Source organism: Struthio camelus, chromosome 8 (genome assembly GCF_040807025.1).
Source record: "Struthio camelus isolate bStrCam1 chromosome 8, bStrCam1.hap1, whole genome shotgun sequence".
In the NCBI taxonomy this organism is placed as follows: Eukaryota; Metazoa; Chordata; class Aves; order Struthioniformes; family Struthionidae; genus Struthio; species Struthio camelus.
In genome coordinates, this window is record NC_090949.1 from 4,104,012 (window position 1) to 4,125,067 (window position 21,056).

Sequence of the window (21,056 nt, forward strand, 5' to 3'; positions counted from 1 at the left end):
AACTTAGCAAAACAGTCGGCAGTTACGATAAAACCTTCTCAACCAAGTTGCCGAGATGAGAAGGTGGTGGGGACACCATGCACTCCCCTTCTCAAGCTTCATGCTGAGGAATATTTTGATACCAAGCAGAAAGGAATCAGTTAAAACAATCTAGATAGCCCAGCGCAGCCAGGACGGAAAAGGCACTTCAATTCCGTTTTACTGCTCGTTTTGAAATTCTCCCTTAGAAAGCAAAAGAAAAACCCCACCAGGCACTGAATACTGTAATTCTGTAATAATGACCCCACGGGTTCCTTGGCACAAAGAGCTATTACGAATCCACACCCCTAAAATTACACATTTGCTATTATTGCAAGTGCACGACAAGGTATTTTCCTTGTCAATAAAAATCTGATTCCTCTTTACCTAAGACATACTGCTATTCTTAATCAGTCAGCTATTAAATGAGATTGTTGCCCTGCAACATGCGACTTAAAATGTATTCTGATATCCTTTCTGGCACAGAGTTTTCTTCTATTAATACAATATTAGTCTATCAAGTCTTCCCCGCTTGGGTACCTCAGAAACAATATTTGTAAATCAACAGCTATTTAATCAACTGCACTACAAAAGGGACAGAATAATTATCTAGGACTAGTAACATACTGAAGGTTCATGACGAGCACAACATCTCCTAGCATTTCTGTAATGAAGTGTTAGGGGAAAGTAACGCAAACTTAATTTATAAAATACAGCACGCTTTTCCAGATGCCAAAGATACAGAAGTTAATTACATTACTTTACTTACAGGCCATCTGAAGAGCTACAAAGTTAACCGCTAGGGCCAAGATTAATATTTTACCCTGGTTACAACGTTCAGGGTTAATTTGTGATCTCTGAAAGATGCCAACTTCCCAGAGCAGCATCCACTTTGCAAAGCTTTCTGGCAAGACGTGAGAAGCAAACGCCAACCACCTGCATGGCAGCCGAGGAACCTCATTGCCGAAGCCATCAGAGATGCCATCAGAGATGGCGAAGCTCCTTGAACCGGAGCGACGTGGGACAGTCAGGGACGGCCGGGCTCCCATCCCACGTGACATCCGCTTCGACGAGCTCCCACCCCACCACCTATCCCAAGGCACAAATTAATTCCCAGCTCTCCAGGCTGCGTAGCTGGGGCTCTTCCACACCTGCTCATGATCTCCTCCCTTTGCCCCTACTGTCATCGCTTGCGCATAACCTGCAGCCTAACTGCCCCAGTTAGCTGCTCCCTGCAAGCAGTATGGGGGGGAAAAGGCAGTTTTTAATATTAGCAGAACAAAAGCAAAACAAAAAGTGTGTATCCTTGGAGCGCTTGTTCAAGTCAAGCACTTTTAGCATCAAAAGATCTCAAGATGTACCCAGTTCCTACAGGAAAAATTCAATATACAATATGACAAAATACAGGGGGGTCAAACGTATATAACTTTTACTAAATAAAACCTTAGTACAAACGAGGAGAGTTCCACAAAACAAAACACCACTCCCTTTTTCCCTTTTAAACAGCCCGAGACCAACGCTGAGACTATAAACGCACAAATCCTGAAACAAAGAGGACTCCGAGCTATTTTGCAGCATCGCGGAGCAGAAAACGTTCAACCTCCACAGCCCGTCGTCGCGCGAGCTTTTCAAAGAACAGAGAGGGGGAAAAAGGCAATTTAAGGGCACCTTAAACTCGATCCTTTTGGCCGGAGCTCCCCACCCTTCAGACAGGTAAGAGGCAAAGGCGCGCGGCCGGGCACGACTGCGCCCGCTCTGCAGAAGCCAGGTTTGTTTCTACAGCCGTACGCTCAGGAGGCTGCAATTTTAACCTTTCCCACATATACATATGTATTTTTTTTTGGCGCCGGGTCAAAACAGAGGACGGCGTCGGTCTCGGGCGGCGGGCCCAGCGCGAGCTGCGATCGCCGGCTCACGGGATTAGTTTGAAAAACTCGGGATGGCTCAGCGCTCTGGAGGAGGGCGCAGCGGAAAAGCCGTGCCTGCGGGTTTTCTCCCAGCAGACGGGACAAGTAAGCGTTTCGGCAGCATTTCAGAAAGCAAAGTTAGGCAGCAATTAAGCCGTGAGGGGCTCCTTTGGTTACACGCAGCGGCACACACAAATAGCTGCTCTTCAGTTACGTCTTCCTTGCATTTATACAGCGTCACTAGATCATTTGGTACAAAATTAGCCTTGTGCTGCTGAGATTAATACATGTTTGTATACCTTCAGGTGGCCTGAAGCTTACCTGCTGAATCAGAAAACTATCAGCTATAAAAGCAGTTGTATAAACTCTCTCACTTCAGTCCTCTGATGCAATGCCCTCAAGCCGCAGCGACAAACGATTAACAACCTCGTTGTGCGTAAACTCGGTTAACCGTTCTTTGACCGCGGGCAGCCCAACGGCGGCGGCGGCATTTACGCGGCGAAGGCGCGCTCCCCGTTTGGGAAAATAACCTCGTTCAGGCAAATAATCTCGTTTAGGCGCTCGCTGCTCCCCCCCCCGGAGGAAAGGACTGAAATAAGACGGGGCAGAACTCCACCTACGTTGGAAAAAACCTAGAAAATTAGAAAAAACCTAAAAAAATGATGGACCCGTTAGAAAAACCTAAACAAAACCTAGAAAAACCCTAGGTTTTCTTTGGTTGCTCGCTTTTTGCTTCCTGCCGGGAGGAAGCGCGGCCGAGACGGGACCGGGGCTACGCGGCCAAGCGGCCGTGACCCGCTCCAGCGGCACAGAGGCGTCCGCCGGCCGCAGGAGCCCCGCGCGGCAGCCGAGGGGGCGGCGGTGCCCAGCCTCCTCCTGCCTATCGCTAAGGACGTTCCTCCAACGCTTAAAACTGAGCGGTTTGTCTCCTTGCCTCCGCTCGGACAACGGGCTGCCCGGGGCGGGCACGCCACGCCGCAGCTCCCAGAGCCCAGCGTTCTCGTCCCTTTTCTTCGTACCTCGGCTTGGGCGGGCAAACACAAAGCTTTCGCGACGCTGAGGGCAACGGGAGGAAAGAGAGAGGGGGCGACGGCTGCAGGGGGGGTCCCACAAAACACGGAAAATGACCGAGTTTGAATCGCCGTGGAAGAAGTTCTCTTTGCACGCAGTGGCTAACCAAAATCTGATTTTTTCTTTTTTTTTTTTTACGTCTTGCTGCTTCCTTGTGGGAACCAGACAGTAAATTATTGACTTAAGGGTGTTTTCCCAGTTACACAAACACACCATAAACCTAGATAACAAATAGAGTTTTATTATGTTTCCCACATGAACGTAACGCTGAAGGTTGTTTTGGGTTTTATTCTTTTCTGCCACTTCCTGAAACGGCTGCGTTCAACACCGAACCATGTTTACGGAGCTCACCAAACGCGGTCGGAGCAGGCTGGATAGAAGGGAGGAGGTTATGAAACTAATAAATATCATTTCATTCAAAAAGCCACGGCACCCTACCACGCACTTGGAGCTGTTCTCCAGCAACAACTCCTTGACCGCTGTTGCTATCTTACAACTGAACAAGAAGCGAGGAAAATTAGACTCACGCTACTGCCTCAAAATACCTAGTATGGCGACTCTGCACGGTGCTGGTCCACTTGTGTGCAATCACTACTGCTCTGAAAACGAGGTAAGGCCTGACACTGCAGAAGCAAACGGGCTTGAACGACTGCTAGTTGAGCGCTAATCAGCTGATGGGAGTCAATAAAACAACCGCTGCCAGGCAAAGGGAGCTCTGAGCTACGCATCTGGGTCAAGTCCAGCACTGCAAGACCTTGCTGGTTGGGAGAGGCGGCAGCAAGGTGTTCATATCACTTTTGGAAAGTACTTCTAATATATTTCTCCCCATTCAAGATTTTACCTAAAAGGTTCCCAACCTTAGAGCTTCGAAGGGTCAGAAGATTATTTGCACAACTGTGTGCACCGGAACTAGATGGGGAAAGTCAGTTAATCTTTATTAATTAGGAGCATCTGAACAGTCTGCTCAGCTCAGAGATTTTTTTTTTTTTTAAGTGACCCGAGCAATAATTTGAGACTGAAGTTTCGAACAACATGATACTTCAAGGCCTACCAATTGAAGAGAAAGCCTTCAAAACAAAGCAACCAAGCAGTATTTTTGCTGGAGGAATGTTTAGGAAAAGTCAGTCAAAGGCCCAAATTCCTCCTGCTAATCTCTTCCTGTATACAGTGGGCGTGTTTGAAAAGTTTCAATTATTTTACCATTTTCAGCATCCTTCCCTATGTACACGATGGCATGCTTCATTACACAGAAGGGTGCATCCTTCAGAGCTCCCCGTGGCCCACCCTGACCCAAAAATGAGATGCTCATTTCCATCATGAACGGGCCCAAGCAAGCACTTGCAACCCTCTCCTGCCCAGCATAGCAGCCTGCTGCTCTTCCATGGGAAACGATAAAGTTGCGCCATGCAACGTGAAGACTGCAAAATGAAACACACTGCTCGCCTTGCTGCTACAGCTTGGGATGGAAGGGGGAAAAACCGTCTTATCTCATGCAGGGCCTGCATCAAATAAAACATAAGAGGAAGAAAGAAAACATTAATGTAGAAAATCTCATGATGGGGTTATGAAGTTTTTGGGCTTTAAGTTGTGTTGTTGATGAACACAAAGTCAAGTAAGTAAAGGAACCTTCTCCTAGTTCAGTTACGGCACCTGCAGAGTTTGAAACAACGCATTTCTTCTGGGTGGCTAAGCTGAGCTCTTCAACCTGGTGGAGAAGTGAGTCCTCCCTGTTAGGAGACTGGAAGATACTTTCCGGACACCTCAGACCAACTACCACCATAAAGGACAGGTATTTGCAATAGTTCAATATTCTGCTTGAATTGTGAACTATGGCACTTGCAAAAGATCTGGGAAGGAGCATCAACACAAGAGAAAACTGCCGAAAGAGGAACCGAGGAAGAGCAGGCCAGGGTATTGGGGCATGCAGGTCTGCGAGGGATCTGGCATCAGCTCTCCGGGTCCATCATAAATCTTCTCCACGCTGTCTATCCCTAAAATAAGGGTGGGACTGTCATACAAATCAGGAACGATGTGAAGATAGGTACACTAAAGCTTGTGAAACAATCTGATACTGCATTAATTGATGAGTTTTGCAATCTCATTATGATATCTAAAAGATAAAGATTTCCTTTTCTTGGATTCTCCCAATGTTCTGAGATAAGTTGGTTCATAAATTATTGTACTTTGTGTTCAGCTTTACTTAGATCAGTTCAGTAACTGGAGCTGCTGTTAATAACAGAAATCCTATCTGGCAATTGCAGCACTGATATTCCTGATTTGCCAGAAGACGCTAGCCTGGCATGTTCGCTCTCACTTTTGCAAACTGCTCAGGAGCTCCATATAATGTCTGGATTAGATTCTCAGATTAATAGACATACTCTAAAATCCCTTTTTCCACAACAAATCACATTTCCAGTTGTTCTCTTACACGTACAAATTATGTCAATAACCTTCTCCCCACATGAACAACCCCTGATTTTTTAAACAAAATCAACAGATAAAATTAATCTACAAGAGATGTTACACTATTAAAACATATCCTGAAATCGAGAACAGTCTGGGCTCTATCACGGCATTTTGTTCTTCATTGGCACTTACGTTATTAGAGTTCTTATGTATTGCCCTGGAAATCAGCTTTGAAGTGAAATGATGAATAAAGGAAGATTTATTACTACTATCCTTATTAGAGGGATTTTAAAGTCATTAGAGACCAACAAGGCATAATAATCACATTATATTCAATCTTCCCTAGAACATCTCCTTTGATAGGCCTGCTAACTCAATTATTTAAATATATATTACAGCAGAATGCAGAGTACCTACTAGAGTTTGGGTAAGACATAATTTTAATATTACGCTTTTTTTGTTTTGTTTTCAGTTAACCATAACTTGTTCTTACAGAATCTATGGGTTTCATCGTTGGTTTCTTGTTTTTGAACCCTAGGGATTCAAATTCACAGTGAACATCTGGCTCAATGCGTCCGCTCAATTGAAAAGAACTGTGAAAGCTGGGGAGAAAATAAGCCACTTGAGCATAATCTTCACCTGCAGTGACTTTTACAAGTTCAAAAAAACACTCCGTAGAGGTGATGGTTTCTACAGTAGTCTCTAGACTTGCTTACAACCAACTACCACCAGGCTAAAAAGGAAAAAGCATCTAGAAGGTCTGAGGAACCCCGGGTTAGGACTTATCCCACCTTTCCTCTGCCCTCTAAAACTTCCATTGCTATTAAACCTCGACAGCAGAGATGGTATACAGCAGCCACAGGGTTTGAAAGACTGAGAAAAGTTTAGAAGATAACGGTACTATACTGCTTGCAAGTGGTACCCTATCTACAGGAGCATTGGGGTTACCTACCTACACAGGGGCATACCTACCCTGTGGGGTTTCACCTGTTGTTGCAACACTGAGGAGAACCTGACTTCTCCATTTGTTACTCTCAAAGCACTTAGTGCCCTCTGATCAACACTTGCCATACCACGGTAGACGGGCATTAGCAAACGTTATTGCGTGGCTGGAAAACAACAGCAATGGCAGTGGTGGTGGTGACCATCTAGTTCACTCCTCAGTAGTTGCAGCTGCTACCTGTGGAGCTGCAATTACTGCTACGGAAACAAAGTAGGAAAACTCTTGAGCACTGTCAGAGAAGATGGTGATCAGAGAAGTTGCGTGAACAACCGTGTTGTTGCCAGCGCACTTGTTTGTGGAAGAGGGTGGTATGTGTGAAAGCTAGAGGTTTTTCAGCTACCTGGCTGATGCTTCTACTACGCATTACAAAAGTCCCTAAGTGGCAAAAACCAAGCAACCTAAGGCAAAGTTGAGAGCAAAGCTGGCTAGAGAACCACACCTTGCTATTTTCATACCTTTCCTCATTCAACATGTTGTATTTTATAAAAAAGCAAGATGGAAAGTACAATCCTTGCTATTGAATCTTTCTGCCTGTAGCAAATCTGGGGATGATGTTACATGAAGAAAGGAGAGTATGAGTTTCATCTCAGACACTAGGCAAGCAACAAGAGACAACATGCTGGATGCCGTGCCTTTCATATACCAGACTCAGCGCCCAGGGAAGGGAGTACCAGCAGCGAGGTATTTTCCATTCAAAACTCTTGTCATGGTTATTGCAAGTGTTTTTAAGACTTTCTCCACTTGCAAATCATCAGAGGCAATCTGGGCTACTGCAGCCTACTGCAACTACCAAGCTCATACTTGCTGCTCCTGCGTAGTTGCTTTATGACAGATCGGTGCCCAGAAGTGAACACTGAAAGTAATACGCGTTCTAGTTTTCCCAGGATGTTATCAACACTATCACTACAGCAATCGCCTTCCACCCTACTTGTCAATCTCATGCTTTTTACCTCCTTCCCCAATTCCTCTTCTCTTACCTACTGCCTCTAATTCCCTTTCATTCTTGCTCCCCATGGATCAGCCCGGACTCTCTCTGCCATTTGCCTTGGTCTTGCTCTGCAGAGATGCTCTGCTCTTGGCCACTGGTTGCATGAGATAGATACTTTTGTCGCTTCCCAGCAATAAGCCAGGAAACGTTCGGCAGTTTTGGGCATCTCGAATTGGACCGGGGAAATATATCAACTGTTGCAGTACTTCCAACCTTGGTTGACTCTGTGGATCCTCCCATATGTCTGGGAACTTGTTCTGCCAAGATTTGTCATCTGAGGTCTTATGTTCAAATCCAGCATGACTAATCCCTTTCATTGCAGAGGGCTGAATATCACAGCCCCCAATATGGCGCTGACTTCCTCCTTGATGCACTGAAGGAATAACTCGATAGATATGTTACAAGGAATTATGTTCAGGATTACCAGCATGAAAGTTTAACAGAAAATGAAGTAGGAAGAATACTCTAAGGCTTCAGATCTAAGTGATACCAAACAACGCCATTAGACAGTACCATTCCCTGCAGGGAAGGAGGGGGAGTAGGAATAGCATTCGGTCTCCTGTGAAACAGCTCTTGGCACTCGGCAATTCCAGTAGATTGTTAGGAAGGATGATAAATATGATAAGGTTTAGTTTTCTTTCCTTTTTTTATGTTAAAAACTATATATGCTCAGGAACTATGCAAGACACTGTACACATGACGCATGTAACCTCCAAGTCCTGGGCATCCAAGCTGCTCTTTTACAGGTCCGCAACAGACCGCAATAAAGGCAGGTACCCTCAAGCTCACCTTTTCTATATGCCCAATTCCTGACCTGGAGGCTGCCCTTCAGCAGCAAGGGGATAACACAAGCCACTACGCTCACACTGGTTGCCTTTCAATAAATCACTCCAGCCACAGAATCCAATGGTAACCAAGTTCTCTGCTAGAAAAGGATGAGTCATTGAACTGGGACTTTAACAATGGCAAACTGCATATCTAAATTAAAATACGTGCCCAAAAACATTTAATTGCAGGTAGCATTTCCGGTGCCGCTAGGTTTCTGTATAAAGAGGGAAAGACTGTCAGCCCTCAAACAGATCCCAGAATAGCTAAATAAGACCGCTGACATTGCTCCAGCTCTAAAAGTGGCAACCCTTTAAATTCCCTTTGGTCATCTTGCTCCTCTGTCTCCAGAAGTTACTTTAGGTTTCTTGATATTAAGATCTTTGGCCTGAAGCATGTAGTTAAAAAAAAAAAAAAAACAAAACAAAAAAACACAGAGAGAAACATATTGCCAAAACTGCTCCCTTGTTAAATATCAGTTAACATATAAACTCAAATTCCTTTCATAAACTAACAGAGCTATTTGTTAGTGACTGCACTTAGAGCCCTTTTTAAATAAAAATAACGTACTGAATCATACTTCCAAAACCAACATCTCTCCGGCTGGTAAAGGACCATGCATGGGAAAAGAAGCCAGCATTCAGCCTGAGGTCTGCTGAACAACTTCCTTCTCTTTGGGTTATCATTCCCCGTATTCCTACTTTGGGATCCATTGCTGGGAACAACCATGCCCTCAGACAGGCTGGAAAAGCAAAATACTTCCCCTTAATTTCCAGGGCAAGGATTTCTTTTTTTGCTGCTAGGTATGTCATTCCTAATTCTACACAAACAACTGCTATAAAAAAACCACCAGAGAAGAAAAGCTTGGCACCCTCGGCAGCAGTGCACCTATTTTAAGAATACCGAATCTAAGCAGGCTGTGAAACAGCACCAAGCTACTTATTCGCAGTAACAAGTTTTCAGATAAATGTCTGGGCAGATCCAGAAATCTCACAGATTTCCAGAATCTGGAAAAATAATAATGAAGCTGACTATGCTTTTTATATACATGCCACGTTACCTTTCCTGGTGCACAAGCTTCTGGGATAAGATCCTGATTAGAGGCCACCCTTCCCACACAAAAAACCTAAATGTTTTTATGCCAAATTCAGAGTTCCCCAAAATCAATGAATCCCCCCGCCCCCAGAAGACTACTTCTGGTTTCACTCTACCTGCACATCCCGTTCACTGTAGCATTTCAGAACTAATGTTTTACTGTTTTATAGGACAACGCTATTAAGGAATATCTTTTTCTCACTGAATGGACTTACTTCTGAGAGAGCGTCAATTATTTTGGCTCCTACTGACAAATACCTATATAAGCGTGAGGGGCTCTGTGCGACTGGTTGTTTTTAGAACTATTTTAGGATGTGAAGAGTTAAAGCCAGCGCAAGATAATTTTCTGCTCCGGATTTCACCCTGACCTCTGTCTCAACTGTTGTGGTACTATCTTTTGGGGAGGGCGGTAACTGCACTATCATCGGGATTTATTTTATTTTTAAGACTCGCAAATATACCTTGCAGAACATTCACACTGTTGAAGAAAGATTAAAATCCTGCAGCACTTACCCCCAAACACATCTCCGTTCTGGTAGTTTTTGCCTTTCTGAGTTTCCTCTTCGTTTTGAACAGTAGAAACATGCTTGGCTGACGCGCAGCCCATAGCTTCATTCAGACAGCGCCAGCCGGACCCAACCGCAAACCATGTCTAGAGCCGCGCGCTCATCGTCTTTCAAATAATCCACCTTCCCGCTGGGCTGTCGAGATGCTTTTACCTAAGGACAGCAAGACAGAGGGAAAACTATTTAGCTGCGTGCGTCGACAAAAGGTAACCGCTAAACATAGCGCTTTGGGAAAGCAAAGGATGAGATATGTGAGGAGGAGGACGAGAGCGCAGACTGTCGCCATCCTTTTATATTTTGAAAAATAATTCAGTAAGCATCGATCCAGTATGATATAGGTAGAGCCAAGCCTGCCTTGGGACAGGAGCACAGTAGTTGAATTCAAAGTCTCTTCTTTAAACTGTGGCTTGAAGAAAACAGCACATGGACATCTGTTTCCCACCCATTTGTCTACTCCTGGAGAATGCATTTTTTTGGGGGGGGAGGGGGTAAGGAACCAGCAATATCCACTTCTCGTGCCCCTTTTAACAGTTTGCCCATCAGCCAGATTTCTTAGTTAGCATTTGAGTGATTAAGGTCTGCCAATTGCAAGTGTTCAGACAAAAAACAAACAAATAAAATAAATAAATCAATTAAAGCTCTTATGCCGAGAGATGGGAAAGTGAACAGCAAGCCGCATTGTTTTTTGTCCTACGAGTTCATTGCTCTACTGGATCCAAAAGACCTTCGCCACTCCAAAACGCAACTATCTACGTTTTAAGAAGTTATAACGCTCCCTAAATCACCCAGAATCACAGAACGGTTGAGGTTGGAAGGACCCTGGGGAGTTCATCTAGTCCAACCCCCCTTCATTTCACACAAAATGAAAGAGGGAAGGAAAAGCTAGTTTATAGCTATGCTGCCGTCCCAATAAACACAATGATTAAAACCACAAACTGTTTAAGGACTAAACGCTTCCCCACTCAAACGGAAACAACTTCAAAGCTGGGTGAGATGCTGGCTTGCCCTTCAACCAGCCAAACCTTTTGCTGGCAAAAAGATGGAGGAGGAGGCCTGGAGGAAAAGGAGAGCTTTTGGCAAGCTGTTTAGCTCAGCTATAACGTAAGATGATACTCTAAACACATATAATTTCTTTTGGATATTTGGACTTTTGGGATGCTTAAGCGCACTAACCAGGAACAATGCACCAGGACGGGGGCTTTGGGGCCATCACAGCAGCCCACGGGATTTCCCCGGCTGCCCACAAAATCACAGGAATGCGCACGTGCCAACTCGAGCCAGGAGCAATTCCCATTCCCCTATTTTGGCCACCACCTCCCAGATAAGCATCTTTGTTGCTGAACACAGGGAAGGCGAGGACTCGGGATGCAAAGCCACTTCGCACCTCCATTCGGAGATGAGTTTCCATCTTCCAGCCCACTCCACGTGGAAAACAGAAAAGTGCTTTCTTCCATTTAATGAAGGCTTTATGGCCTTTCATTCATACATACATATACATAGGTGTATATATATATATATGTATCTTTATATATTTATGTATACACACACACACACACACACACACACTTAAGTCCTGCTCTAAACAGCTGACCCTGCCAGCCATACCCCTACATGCATTTTTTTAATATTCAGTACATCCCCCCATATGCTTTCACCTTTTTTCCTATATATGCACACTTAAGCATGAATTTCTAATCATTCCATCCGTCTTTTCTCTTAGCTCCAGCTACTCACCCATAAAATGGTGAATTTTACCAATCTTAATAGGTATTAACCCTGTTAATGGCAGAGAGAGAGAGCAGACCCCCCTCGAGCAGCCCTCCTCCAGCACAGGATATTCGGTTTAATCCTACCTATAAGGTAGGATTTTTTCCAAGAAAATCTAGGCTGTGCAGGAAAAGGCAGTCCTAGACTAGGCAGGCTTTCTGCTTCCTCAGTCAATCGCCAAGGCTATTCTTGAAACCCCTTTAATCAGGCTGCTTGTCCGGTTGCATAGACAAAGCCATATCCTCACTAAGACTCAAGTTTGCTATTGGTATGTTTAAGCAGTCAATACAAAAAGCGGGTCATTCGAATCACACTGCCACGCTTTGCAACTATTACGATACGGTCATTTTATTTAAACTGCAGTAGTCGATCTTACGTTTTTGCAAAACGGTGAGAATCATGGCTGACAACGTTTTGCTTCTAAACATGTCCAAATAGCATGACAGCCCGAATTAAGATAAAAGGTGTTCCTCTGGCTGTGGAAGGGTGAAAAAGAGGATCCATAAAGATTTAAAGCATTCACCATGCTTTGCTTGTTCAGGATATGGGTCAAGATACACAGAGGTGTGGGGAATGGAGGAGAAAGCGATTCCCCTTCCCGGTCCGCTCTAAGTGGGCTGTAAATGAGATGCATGGAATGCTAATTTTCTTCAAGGAGGCAAATTTGCTTAAAGATAACAGCTTTTAGTAGACCAGCTAATAGTGATCACAGGGAAAAATGATCATGTTTTTAGCCCTGGAATCCCCCTTTCAGGTTTCAACCAACAAGAGCAACCTCCAGGTAAGTCGAGGCTGAAAACAGTAACTTTGATTTCTCGTTTGGAGGTAATCAATCAGAGAATCCGAAGGAAAAGGATATGGCCATCACAACCTTGCTTTTGCAAAAGGCATATAAGGGAAAATAATGAACCACCACACCAAAAAAGGTTTTGCCTTGACCATTGTTTAGTATCCCTGCGCAGGTACGAGTCCAGGAAGGTGATGGTCCTGTCCTCCACGACCAGGGTATTGGAGAAGCAATCTAGAGCTGAGATACAAAACAAAAGTACAGAGGCATAAAGCCCTTTGGGGAAGGGAAAAACAAAAAACAATACGTGCACACGCGCACCCGAACCCAAAACTTTCCTTTGGTGTTTTGGTAGTACACACCACCCTTACTAATAGGTCAATGTTTGAAGGCACTCTGTGCTTAAAGGAAACAAACAGGAATACTAAAACTGGAAGTTTTCTTCTTTTAGATTAAAAAGCAGTAATCCCAACAAAACCACAAGGATTAACTATTTCTTAACTATACTTGGAAAGCTTAGGCAATCATTCTCAATGTCAAGAATTTAGGCTAGCAAAGCTTCTCCGAGAATAAGCCCACCGAGATAAGTCCACCAACACACGTTCCCAGGTGCAGATCTTTAGTAATCTTGGACTGCCATTGGTATACTGTAGTGAGACAAATGCCACTGTGACATGGATACCTAACATGACACAGAAGTAGTACAGGATGTTTACAGGAAAAAAAAAAAAACATTCATTTTACAACACGGATAAGATCTGAGAGACGTGACACCTTGACACTCTCAAGTCTTACACTGCCCTCACTCTTGGGGAAACCCTTCTGGCCTCAGAGCACTGAAGCCCACTGCGACGGGGCTCAGATATTTATCCGAAAGTGGTCCCGATGCTGGGCCTAGCTCAGCACACGTTTGGAAGATGTGAAGCGCGGCGCTTTGGACGGAAGCAGAACAACGCAACTGCTCTTGCCTCCTCTCCCACTTTTTCCACAAATAAAATTTTCCCTTTTGTCTTCCCAAGCATTTGGGGGGGCATACAGATTTCAGAGGCCAAAAATAAAAGGAATAAGAAAACCTCAACCCATTTGCAGCTCGTGTTCACCACCCACCATCATTAATTATCGAGATTTGAGAGGCAATTTGCAAGCTCCAGTCTGCAAAACGTTAGTGTGAAAAAGCTCTTAGGCAGATCAAAAGCACGTACGCCACCCCCAAATAAAATGTGGCAGTTAAGACGAACATCTTACGTATAGGTCAACAGAAAAAAGAGTATGCACGGCGTTAGATGGAGTACTTTATTACCCCCAAGTTTCTCTGGAGCTCATTCAAGAAGGGGAGCTCAATTATTAGAATAGAGATTGTCACTCAAACCTTCAATTCCTTTTTTTTTTTTTTGTTTTTGGACCATATCTAAATCTTGCCTTTTTTCTTCTATCAGCTCTTTCACACTTCATTAATTCATTCTTCATCTGCTCACCCCTTTTTTTCCCTAAAGTCACGTACATGGCTGCATCCTTGACAAAACACAATTCGCTTCCACGGCCGAAAACTCAACAGTTAGCACCAAATGGAGCAGCTCCAAAGTTCTGCCACAAATGAATGTTAATTTTACTACAAGCACAGGTATATTTGTTTTCATCTTTACTGCATTGAGATAACCAAACTTTCACCTTCTTCAGGTTGCACATACACCTAAAGTTTCCTTCCGTGTTGACCACACAGGAAATCAGGTTAAAATTTCACAAAGCTGAAGAGATCAAAGCAATAAGCTTTGCAAAACCACAAAGAAAAAAAAATGCATGGGCTTTTCCTATAAAACAGCCTAGTCCAAGCAGAACCCAAGCCTTTTACTTACTACTGTTAATTATATTTTATTTCCTAAAAGAAATAGGCCTGTTTGACTTTTATCTGACTTTTTTCCCCTAGAAGAAAGTAGGTTATGAATTTGCACTCCATGAGGAACCTCAGAAGTTTGCACCTGTGAGTTCCCCACGATGGTATCCCTCTTCCTCAGTTACCCTTGATTATCCGTCCCAGAAAAGCTGGGATTTTGTTCTTAAACTGACAAACCAGCATTTTGGAGCCGGAAAGACTCAAAGACGCAACTTTTGCCTTTGAAGTCCACCAACGGCCTAAGGGGAGGAAAAGAAACCCCACCTACTCATAAGCTCTCTTCTTCCTCCTTCAATTATTCAGGCTCGCTTTGCTGGTGGAGACCATAACGTGATATTGAAAATTAACCCACTGAACTGCTAAATGAGATAGGAAAAGTTACAACAGAATCAGTGTGGCAGATACTACTGCAGACCAAAAAAAGCAGAGGCAGTGATATTATTCATTTGGAAACAAATTACCAAACACCGTGTTAACGGCAATTGAAGAAAGTCTGGGGAAATATCTCACAGCGGCACCAAGGGGACATGGAAAAGTCAGAGTGAGCACTCTGCTCCTTTGAATGCTTAGGCAAAATATGTTTATATATCCTTATATTAACAGCTGAGAAATTACGCATTTTCCTCCATTCTGTGAACTCTGTTTGTCTCCATGATGGAAAATTCCCATATTTATTGCCACATTTCACTGTCTTCTTGGAAACACGACACTGAGGCCAACTAGGTGAATGCAGCAGTAAAATAATCTTGCTGAGAGGTCAAAGAATCAGTGTGGCGTTATAAAATCAGCACTGCACAAGGAAACGCAGAGAAAGCGCAGCAGGTTTTTGCAGTCCTTTACCCAGGCTGCAGTAAAATGCCACCAAACTAAACGAGCCTAAGTTACCAGCAGGTTGGTGGAAACGCTACTTGAAACATAATTTGCATACATCCTCTCTTGTGAAACTGTGCTCGGCAGAAATGATATTTTCAACACATTTTGAAGAACAAGCAGGAACATTATGACTTGAGAGCTGAAGAGAATAGCTAGCGAACAACAGAAGCTCGTCCACCTCGTTCTTCCTAGCAGGGAGGGCTTCGTTTGAGCTAGTGCTAATTAGCACCATCGGGTTATTTGTTCTATTTTAGGACAGGCTTTGCACCACCGTCCCACTGAGGCTTATCATACCATTTTTTATGAGCAAAACCATCCTCTTGTTTTCCTGGTTTGCAATCAGCGTTTCTCCAATACATGCTTTTTGACCTATTAGAGCAACAAATAATTTCCCAATAGAACGGCTCTCAACAGCAACATGATACAGCCAGTGAGCATCTTCGCCTCGTCTAGTCTCACGAGGGCAAGCAGCACTAGCGATTCCCTCAGATGAGATTTCATGCAGCGCACAGTAAAATAAAAATGAGAAAGGGAAGGGGAAAATCACAACGCAATCTTCCTCTTAATTTACAGAGGGCAAAATAAAAGTAACGCTAGCGTGGAAAGCCCAGCAACGAAAATCCATGAGCAAGAAACACAAGCCACAAGACCTATAGCTTTTGCTCTTTCCAAAGAAAGTTAATTAAATGTTATTCTGTTTTTTTTCGAAAAACCTCAAATACCTTAGGTGTAGCAACAGGAAGACTATCACCACCATTACAGCATGCAATTTAAATATCTAGTTAAAAACTTCTCCTTCTTGAAGAAGGAATGGACAAAAATTGAAGACAGACAAGACTGCAAGATTATGGGCTGGCAATACTGCAACTTTTTTTTTTTTTCCTTGCACATATAGGAAGAAGGCATAGGGGATGGCGTGTTTCAGGCGAGAAAGCAAAACTTTCATACAACATATTTCACCTGCGCAACTGTTTCCTCGCTCAGCTCAATATTTGCGCTACAGCTTCTCTCTACCATAGTAGGTGACGTTACTCTCCCGGAACGTCTAAAGAAACAGGTCATTTATCCTACATGCTTTCCCCTTGGAGGAAACAAGTGTTTTTTCATTAAAAATAAAAGATGGCATGAAAATAAGCTAGGCACACTTTAAATATCTCCCGCTTCTGCATGAGCGATTGCTATAGCTGTTACAAGGATATTACAGAAGCGCAGTAGAGAGATTTCCACAAGACAAAAAAGTGTTCAGATACTTGTGTTTGCTATCAAACTCATTTAAGATGAGCCTGTGCTTCAGAGGCGGTGGGTTACTATAGTATCTCGCAGTACTTCTGCTCTGTGCTACCAGCAGAGCTGGATGATTGGTAACAGCAGAAAACGGCTTGAGGGACATGATTAAAGACAACACGACTCTTTCCATTGACTTCACATGGACTGAGGTCACTTCCTAAAACTCAAAATTCATGGAAGAAAGATTGTTTTGTGATTTACTTCCAAAGGAGTTGAAGTATGCAGCATCTACAGTAACTCCACAACCTGCTTAGGTCAGGGAGAGAAAGTAAACCGTGCTCGTATTATGCGACACCGGCAGATTCAACAGTGGGCAGGAGGCCTGTGAGGTTTATAGCTTAAAATATTTTTCCAGAAGGTCAATCACCGAAGCCAAGCTAACACGCACAGCACTACACAGCAATAACCCTACCAAAGCTACAACTCTGCTAACCTGGTGGTTAGCTCGTCCATTGTGACGACATGAAAGGCCTTCTCCAGTTATTTCGAAGTCACCATTGAGTAAGTCCTTTCAACCTCATCCTCCTTTTGCAAGAAGGATGGATAAATCACTTTTTAATGTCAGTGAACTGTCTGAAGCATCATTTTTCTTATAATTCAGCATTACATTCTCCTTTCCTTCAACTTGAGGATCTCAGGTCCATAGGTACATCCATAGGTACTCCTGGCTCAGTTACTCACCTCCTGTAATCTCAGCCTCAACAAGCACGGTCTCTGCCAGTGAGCATATTCAAGCTAAGCCAGCCCCTGTGCGGTACGATACTGGACTGGACTACAGAAAAAAAAGGTTTATTCCTTTCAATACATGAGTCTCCTGCGGATGGAAGAAGCGCCTCCACCACTTAACGCAGTGGGTAGGGTGTCCAAGCACCACTACAGTATTAACACGACCAACAATAAGCTCAGCTCTCCTATTAAATTTTATTTCTGTCTTCATGGTTTAACAGCAAGATACGTTTTATTGAGCAAGATACAGAATAAAGGGCCCCAAGGTGCAGGAACAAAGATCTACACAATAGTCTGCAGCAATTCAGCTTACACTTCTCTCCTTTTGACAATACATTCCCTTGCTTTGCCTCACTAAAGATAATTCAAGGCAGAAAACATTACACCTAGCCAGTCACATCATTCAGAATTAGTCGGGAAAAAAAGAAAATGTAGTAACTGCAGCACTGTCACCAACATAAAAATGTTTGCTTTGGAGAAAAACTTGGAGGGATAATTACTGCACTAGGAAAGGGCCACTCCACTCTCCTAAATTCCTTAGGTCCCTCTTCCCAATAGGACCGCAGGTGCACCTCTATGTTGTCAACTTCAACTCCAGCCTGGACCAGATTATCTTCCGGGACTGCCCCTTTCCCACAGAACAGTGGCTCACCAAGTCTCCTACGCTTTTTAGCATTTATTTCTTGATTTCAACAATAAACACAGCAAGTATCTAACATACACAGATACACAAAGGATTTTTAGACTTGGGGGTCTAATCTTGATTCTTTGTTCTTCCAGACTGTTATTTCCTTTCAAAACTACTTCTTGCTCTTCCTCACGTGCCACCATGACGGTGGAAATAATCACAAAGAGATAATTCTGCTAGACGCCTCCAGATGGGCTGATACAACCTTGCCCCTCTGTGGGACAGCAATAATTAACAACTTTCAAAACCTTCAATAAAAATACCTTTTGGGATCAAATATTGTAAATCCAGTACAGATACATTGTCTAGGAAAGGGACTTGCGGACTCCCAGAGGGCTGGAGGTACACACAAGAGTCTCCTTGTGTTTGTCCCACTCTAGCCAAACCGACCTCGCTGACAGGTGCGCACGCATCCCCAAGGTGGTGGTGACAGTGCAAAATGACGCTCAAAGAGCAGAAATTTCCTCTCCAATCCCATCAGCCACCAGCTGACCTACTGTTTACTTTGGGCGTCATGAAAAATGCAATGTCTCCTAGACACCAGGAGATGAACACACAGCAGAACGCCAACTGGGCAACAACGGGAGAGACACTGGATGGTAGTGTGATTACTGAATATCTGCGTTGCCCAGTGACGCATGGGCTGCATGGAGACTTCCAGGCGAGCTGGGCAAACTCTCATCAGTGCTGCGGCACTATCTTAAGTATGTCATGAGACAAATCCTGCCATTAATGCATAATGGCAGCTTCCATATTTTGATGCATTCTTCTCTCAGATAAAGCAGTTTCAGTGGACTTGCATTCACTTCTGTAAGCGTAAGGATTTCTCACGCAATTCTCAGACTCATTGATAGCATCTCTGAGCCATAGGTCTCTAGACCCCCGATTCTAGCAACTCTGCAAAAAGAAATCCCCCCACAGTCAGCTCCCCGGGTGTCCCCTAGAAAATCCTTGAAAACATACAGCCATGACACAGCAGACCCCATCAGTTCCCCAGCAGCTCCAGCTGTATCCCTGAACGACGACCGCAAACACGGCAACAGTTAATCTACCTCCCCAAATGATCGCCCCCCAGACCTACGCTGCCTGAGATCATCCCCTCTCACCTTGGGAAACGGCGTTCGGCCCCTCTAGTACGCTTTGTGATGTCCGCCTGGAACGCACGCTCTTTGGCTATGCTGCACGGTTCCAGGATTCACCCAGAGACCCTTCCTTGCTCCCTGGTAAGTTGGCAAAACAGTACATTTGGCCACATTCAGAACAGTGGAGGAATGGGGAAGCAGCTGCAAGCTGGAGGGGAGCTTCTGGACCTCTCCAGAGCAGTACAGAGCCCGGGATCTGCCCCCGGGATGCCTCCAACACAATCTCATATTAAGCTGTGGCAGAAGCCACTTCATATGCTGCTTAGGTTGAAATTAAAACAAAACAACTCAGCTCTGCATGAGCCAAGGGGAGTGAGATACTGGGAGACCTGCTGCTAATGTGTCAGCAAGCAAGCATTTGCCATATGCACCTCTGCCATTTCTGGGCATTTAAAGCAAAAAACAATTTAAAGGGGCCTCCTCCTTCGGGGCAGGACTAGAGAAAGAGGAAATTTTCCTTTCCTGACAATACTTAAACTACGGAATAAGTGCACAGATGTGGCTCAAAGTCATGATAGCTGGTTCTTCCATGTCAAGGAGGACTCCCCAAAGCACATGCACGCACACACACATCCCCTCACATGTACGCCTTTTCTAAGGCTGAAAAAACAGCTACACCATCAGTTTAAAGGAATGATAAAAACTAGCAAAGCAGTTCACTTAACTCAAACTCTTAGCTCTCATGAACTTCTCCAGCGGTTTCAGTATTTCTGTTGGGAATTTTTTTGACACGCTCAAGATATTTCCCAGTATTTAGATGGTGCAAACATGAACCAAAGGTTTGCACCGCAGAGCAGCCTGTTTTCAAAAAAAATATACTGATGACTTCTCCTGCGTGGTTAGCAGGCTTATTCTTCAAGAATAAGGAGGAGAAATAGGCTTTCAGGTGCTGAAGGTCACAGTATCCAAACGTTAGTGTTGTTATGGTTTGTTCCATGAGCTCTACCTGATGTCCAAGCAGACAGGATATCATGGCCTGCCACTCCTCCCTAGAAATCTGCGTTCAGAGGGAAAATGAGAAAGGCGGCTCTGTTCAGGAGCAGGAGAGGTTCAGAAATTTCCAGCCAAGATCAGGCTGCTGAAAAAACACAGGTGAGGAGCTGAGCTATCAGGAGGAAAAGGAATGTGTTACCACTAGTGTAAAACCCTGTTGTGATCCATCCCCTTCTTTGAAAAGGGGAACAAATCGCCCCATTCAGTGTGCCAATGCTGGTGCTTTCGGCAATGCTGGCTGAAGGCTCAGCACTTGCAGAAAATACTTTCCTACTCAGCTGAAAACCTAGCTTTTGGGTTTTTTGTGTTTTCTTTTTCTTTTTGCACATTTTCTTTATTTTTTTAACGTTTTGGAACATCCTAAATTATATTTTCATCATTTCCATGAATGCTGTACCGGTAAAACAAGTAGCAGAGAGTTTTTCTTTCAACGGTTCCAAGGCTGAGCAAGCGGATGTGTGCATAACCATGCCCAGGTACTTGAAAAAGAAGGTTTAAACCAAATGCTTTTGAGCGGTATAAACAATCTCTGGACGTCAGCCGCATCTATTTAAAACAAACACCATACAGAATTATGCTTACGGAGCGGTGTTTGCTACAAAAAGAGGCTTGAGAACCGCTCCTTCAATGTTTCAGCCTTGCCCGTGATGCCCAGCTCTATTTAAGCAACGCAGCCCTAAAGCGAAGGGCAGTTAGGTCAAGGACACAGTATCATTTTGGAAAGCTGGTCTGTGTGTTATTACCCACCGGCTGCTTATGGCTAAGCGTCAGCTGGATGCCATCATGGCTAGGCCCGACCTGGGCTTATCCACCAGCAGAGCATTTGCTATTTGCTCTGATGGCAAAGGCCGGGCAGCCGAGCAAGAGCTCCAATTCACAATCCACATCTGCAGAGGTCACTCCCAGCTAATCTGCACTGCTCACTACCAAAACTGAAACGGAAAGCGATTCCTACGGCCAAGAACCACTGAAAAACTTTTCGAGTACCGTTCCCGACTCCCTCTACACAACGTATGGAGCGTA

The 21,056-nt window shown here is 44.2% G+C and overlaps 1 protein-coding gene across 12 annotated transcripts in view; it reads right to left on the bottom strand.

Annotated features, from left to right (window-relative positions):
• C8H1orf21 (chromosome 8 C1orf21 homolog) overlaps positions 1-21,056 on the bottom strand; it is a 91,615-nt gene that overhangs the window by 43,989 nt on the left and 26,570 nt on the right. For all 12 annotated transcript variants that reach the window (XM_068951889.1, XM_068951891.1, XM_068951890.1 and 9 more), the window contains one exon: positions 9,827-10,032. In XM_068951889.1, the coding sequence (XP_068807990.1) occupies positions 9,827-9,920 (94 nt within the window). In that variant the 5' untranslated portion in view covers positions 9,921-10,032. The remainder of the gene's footprint in view (positions 1-9,826; positions 10,033-21,056) is intronic.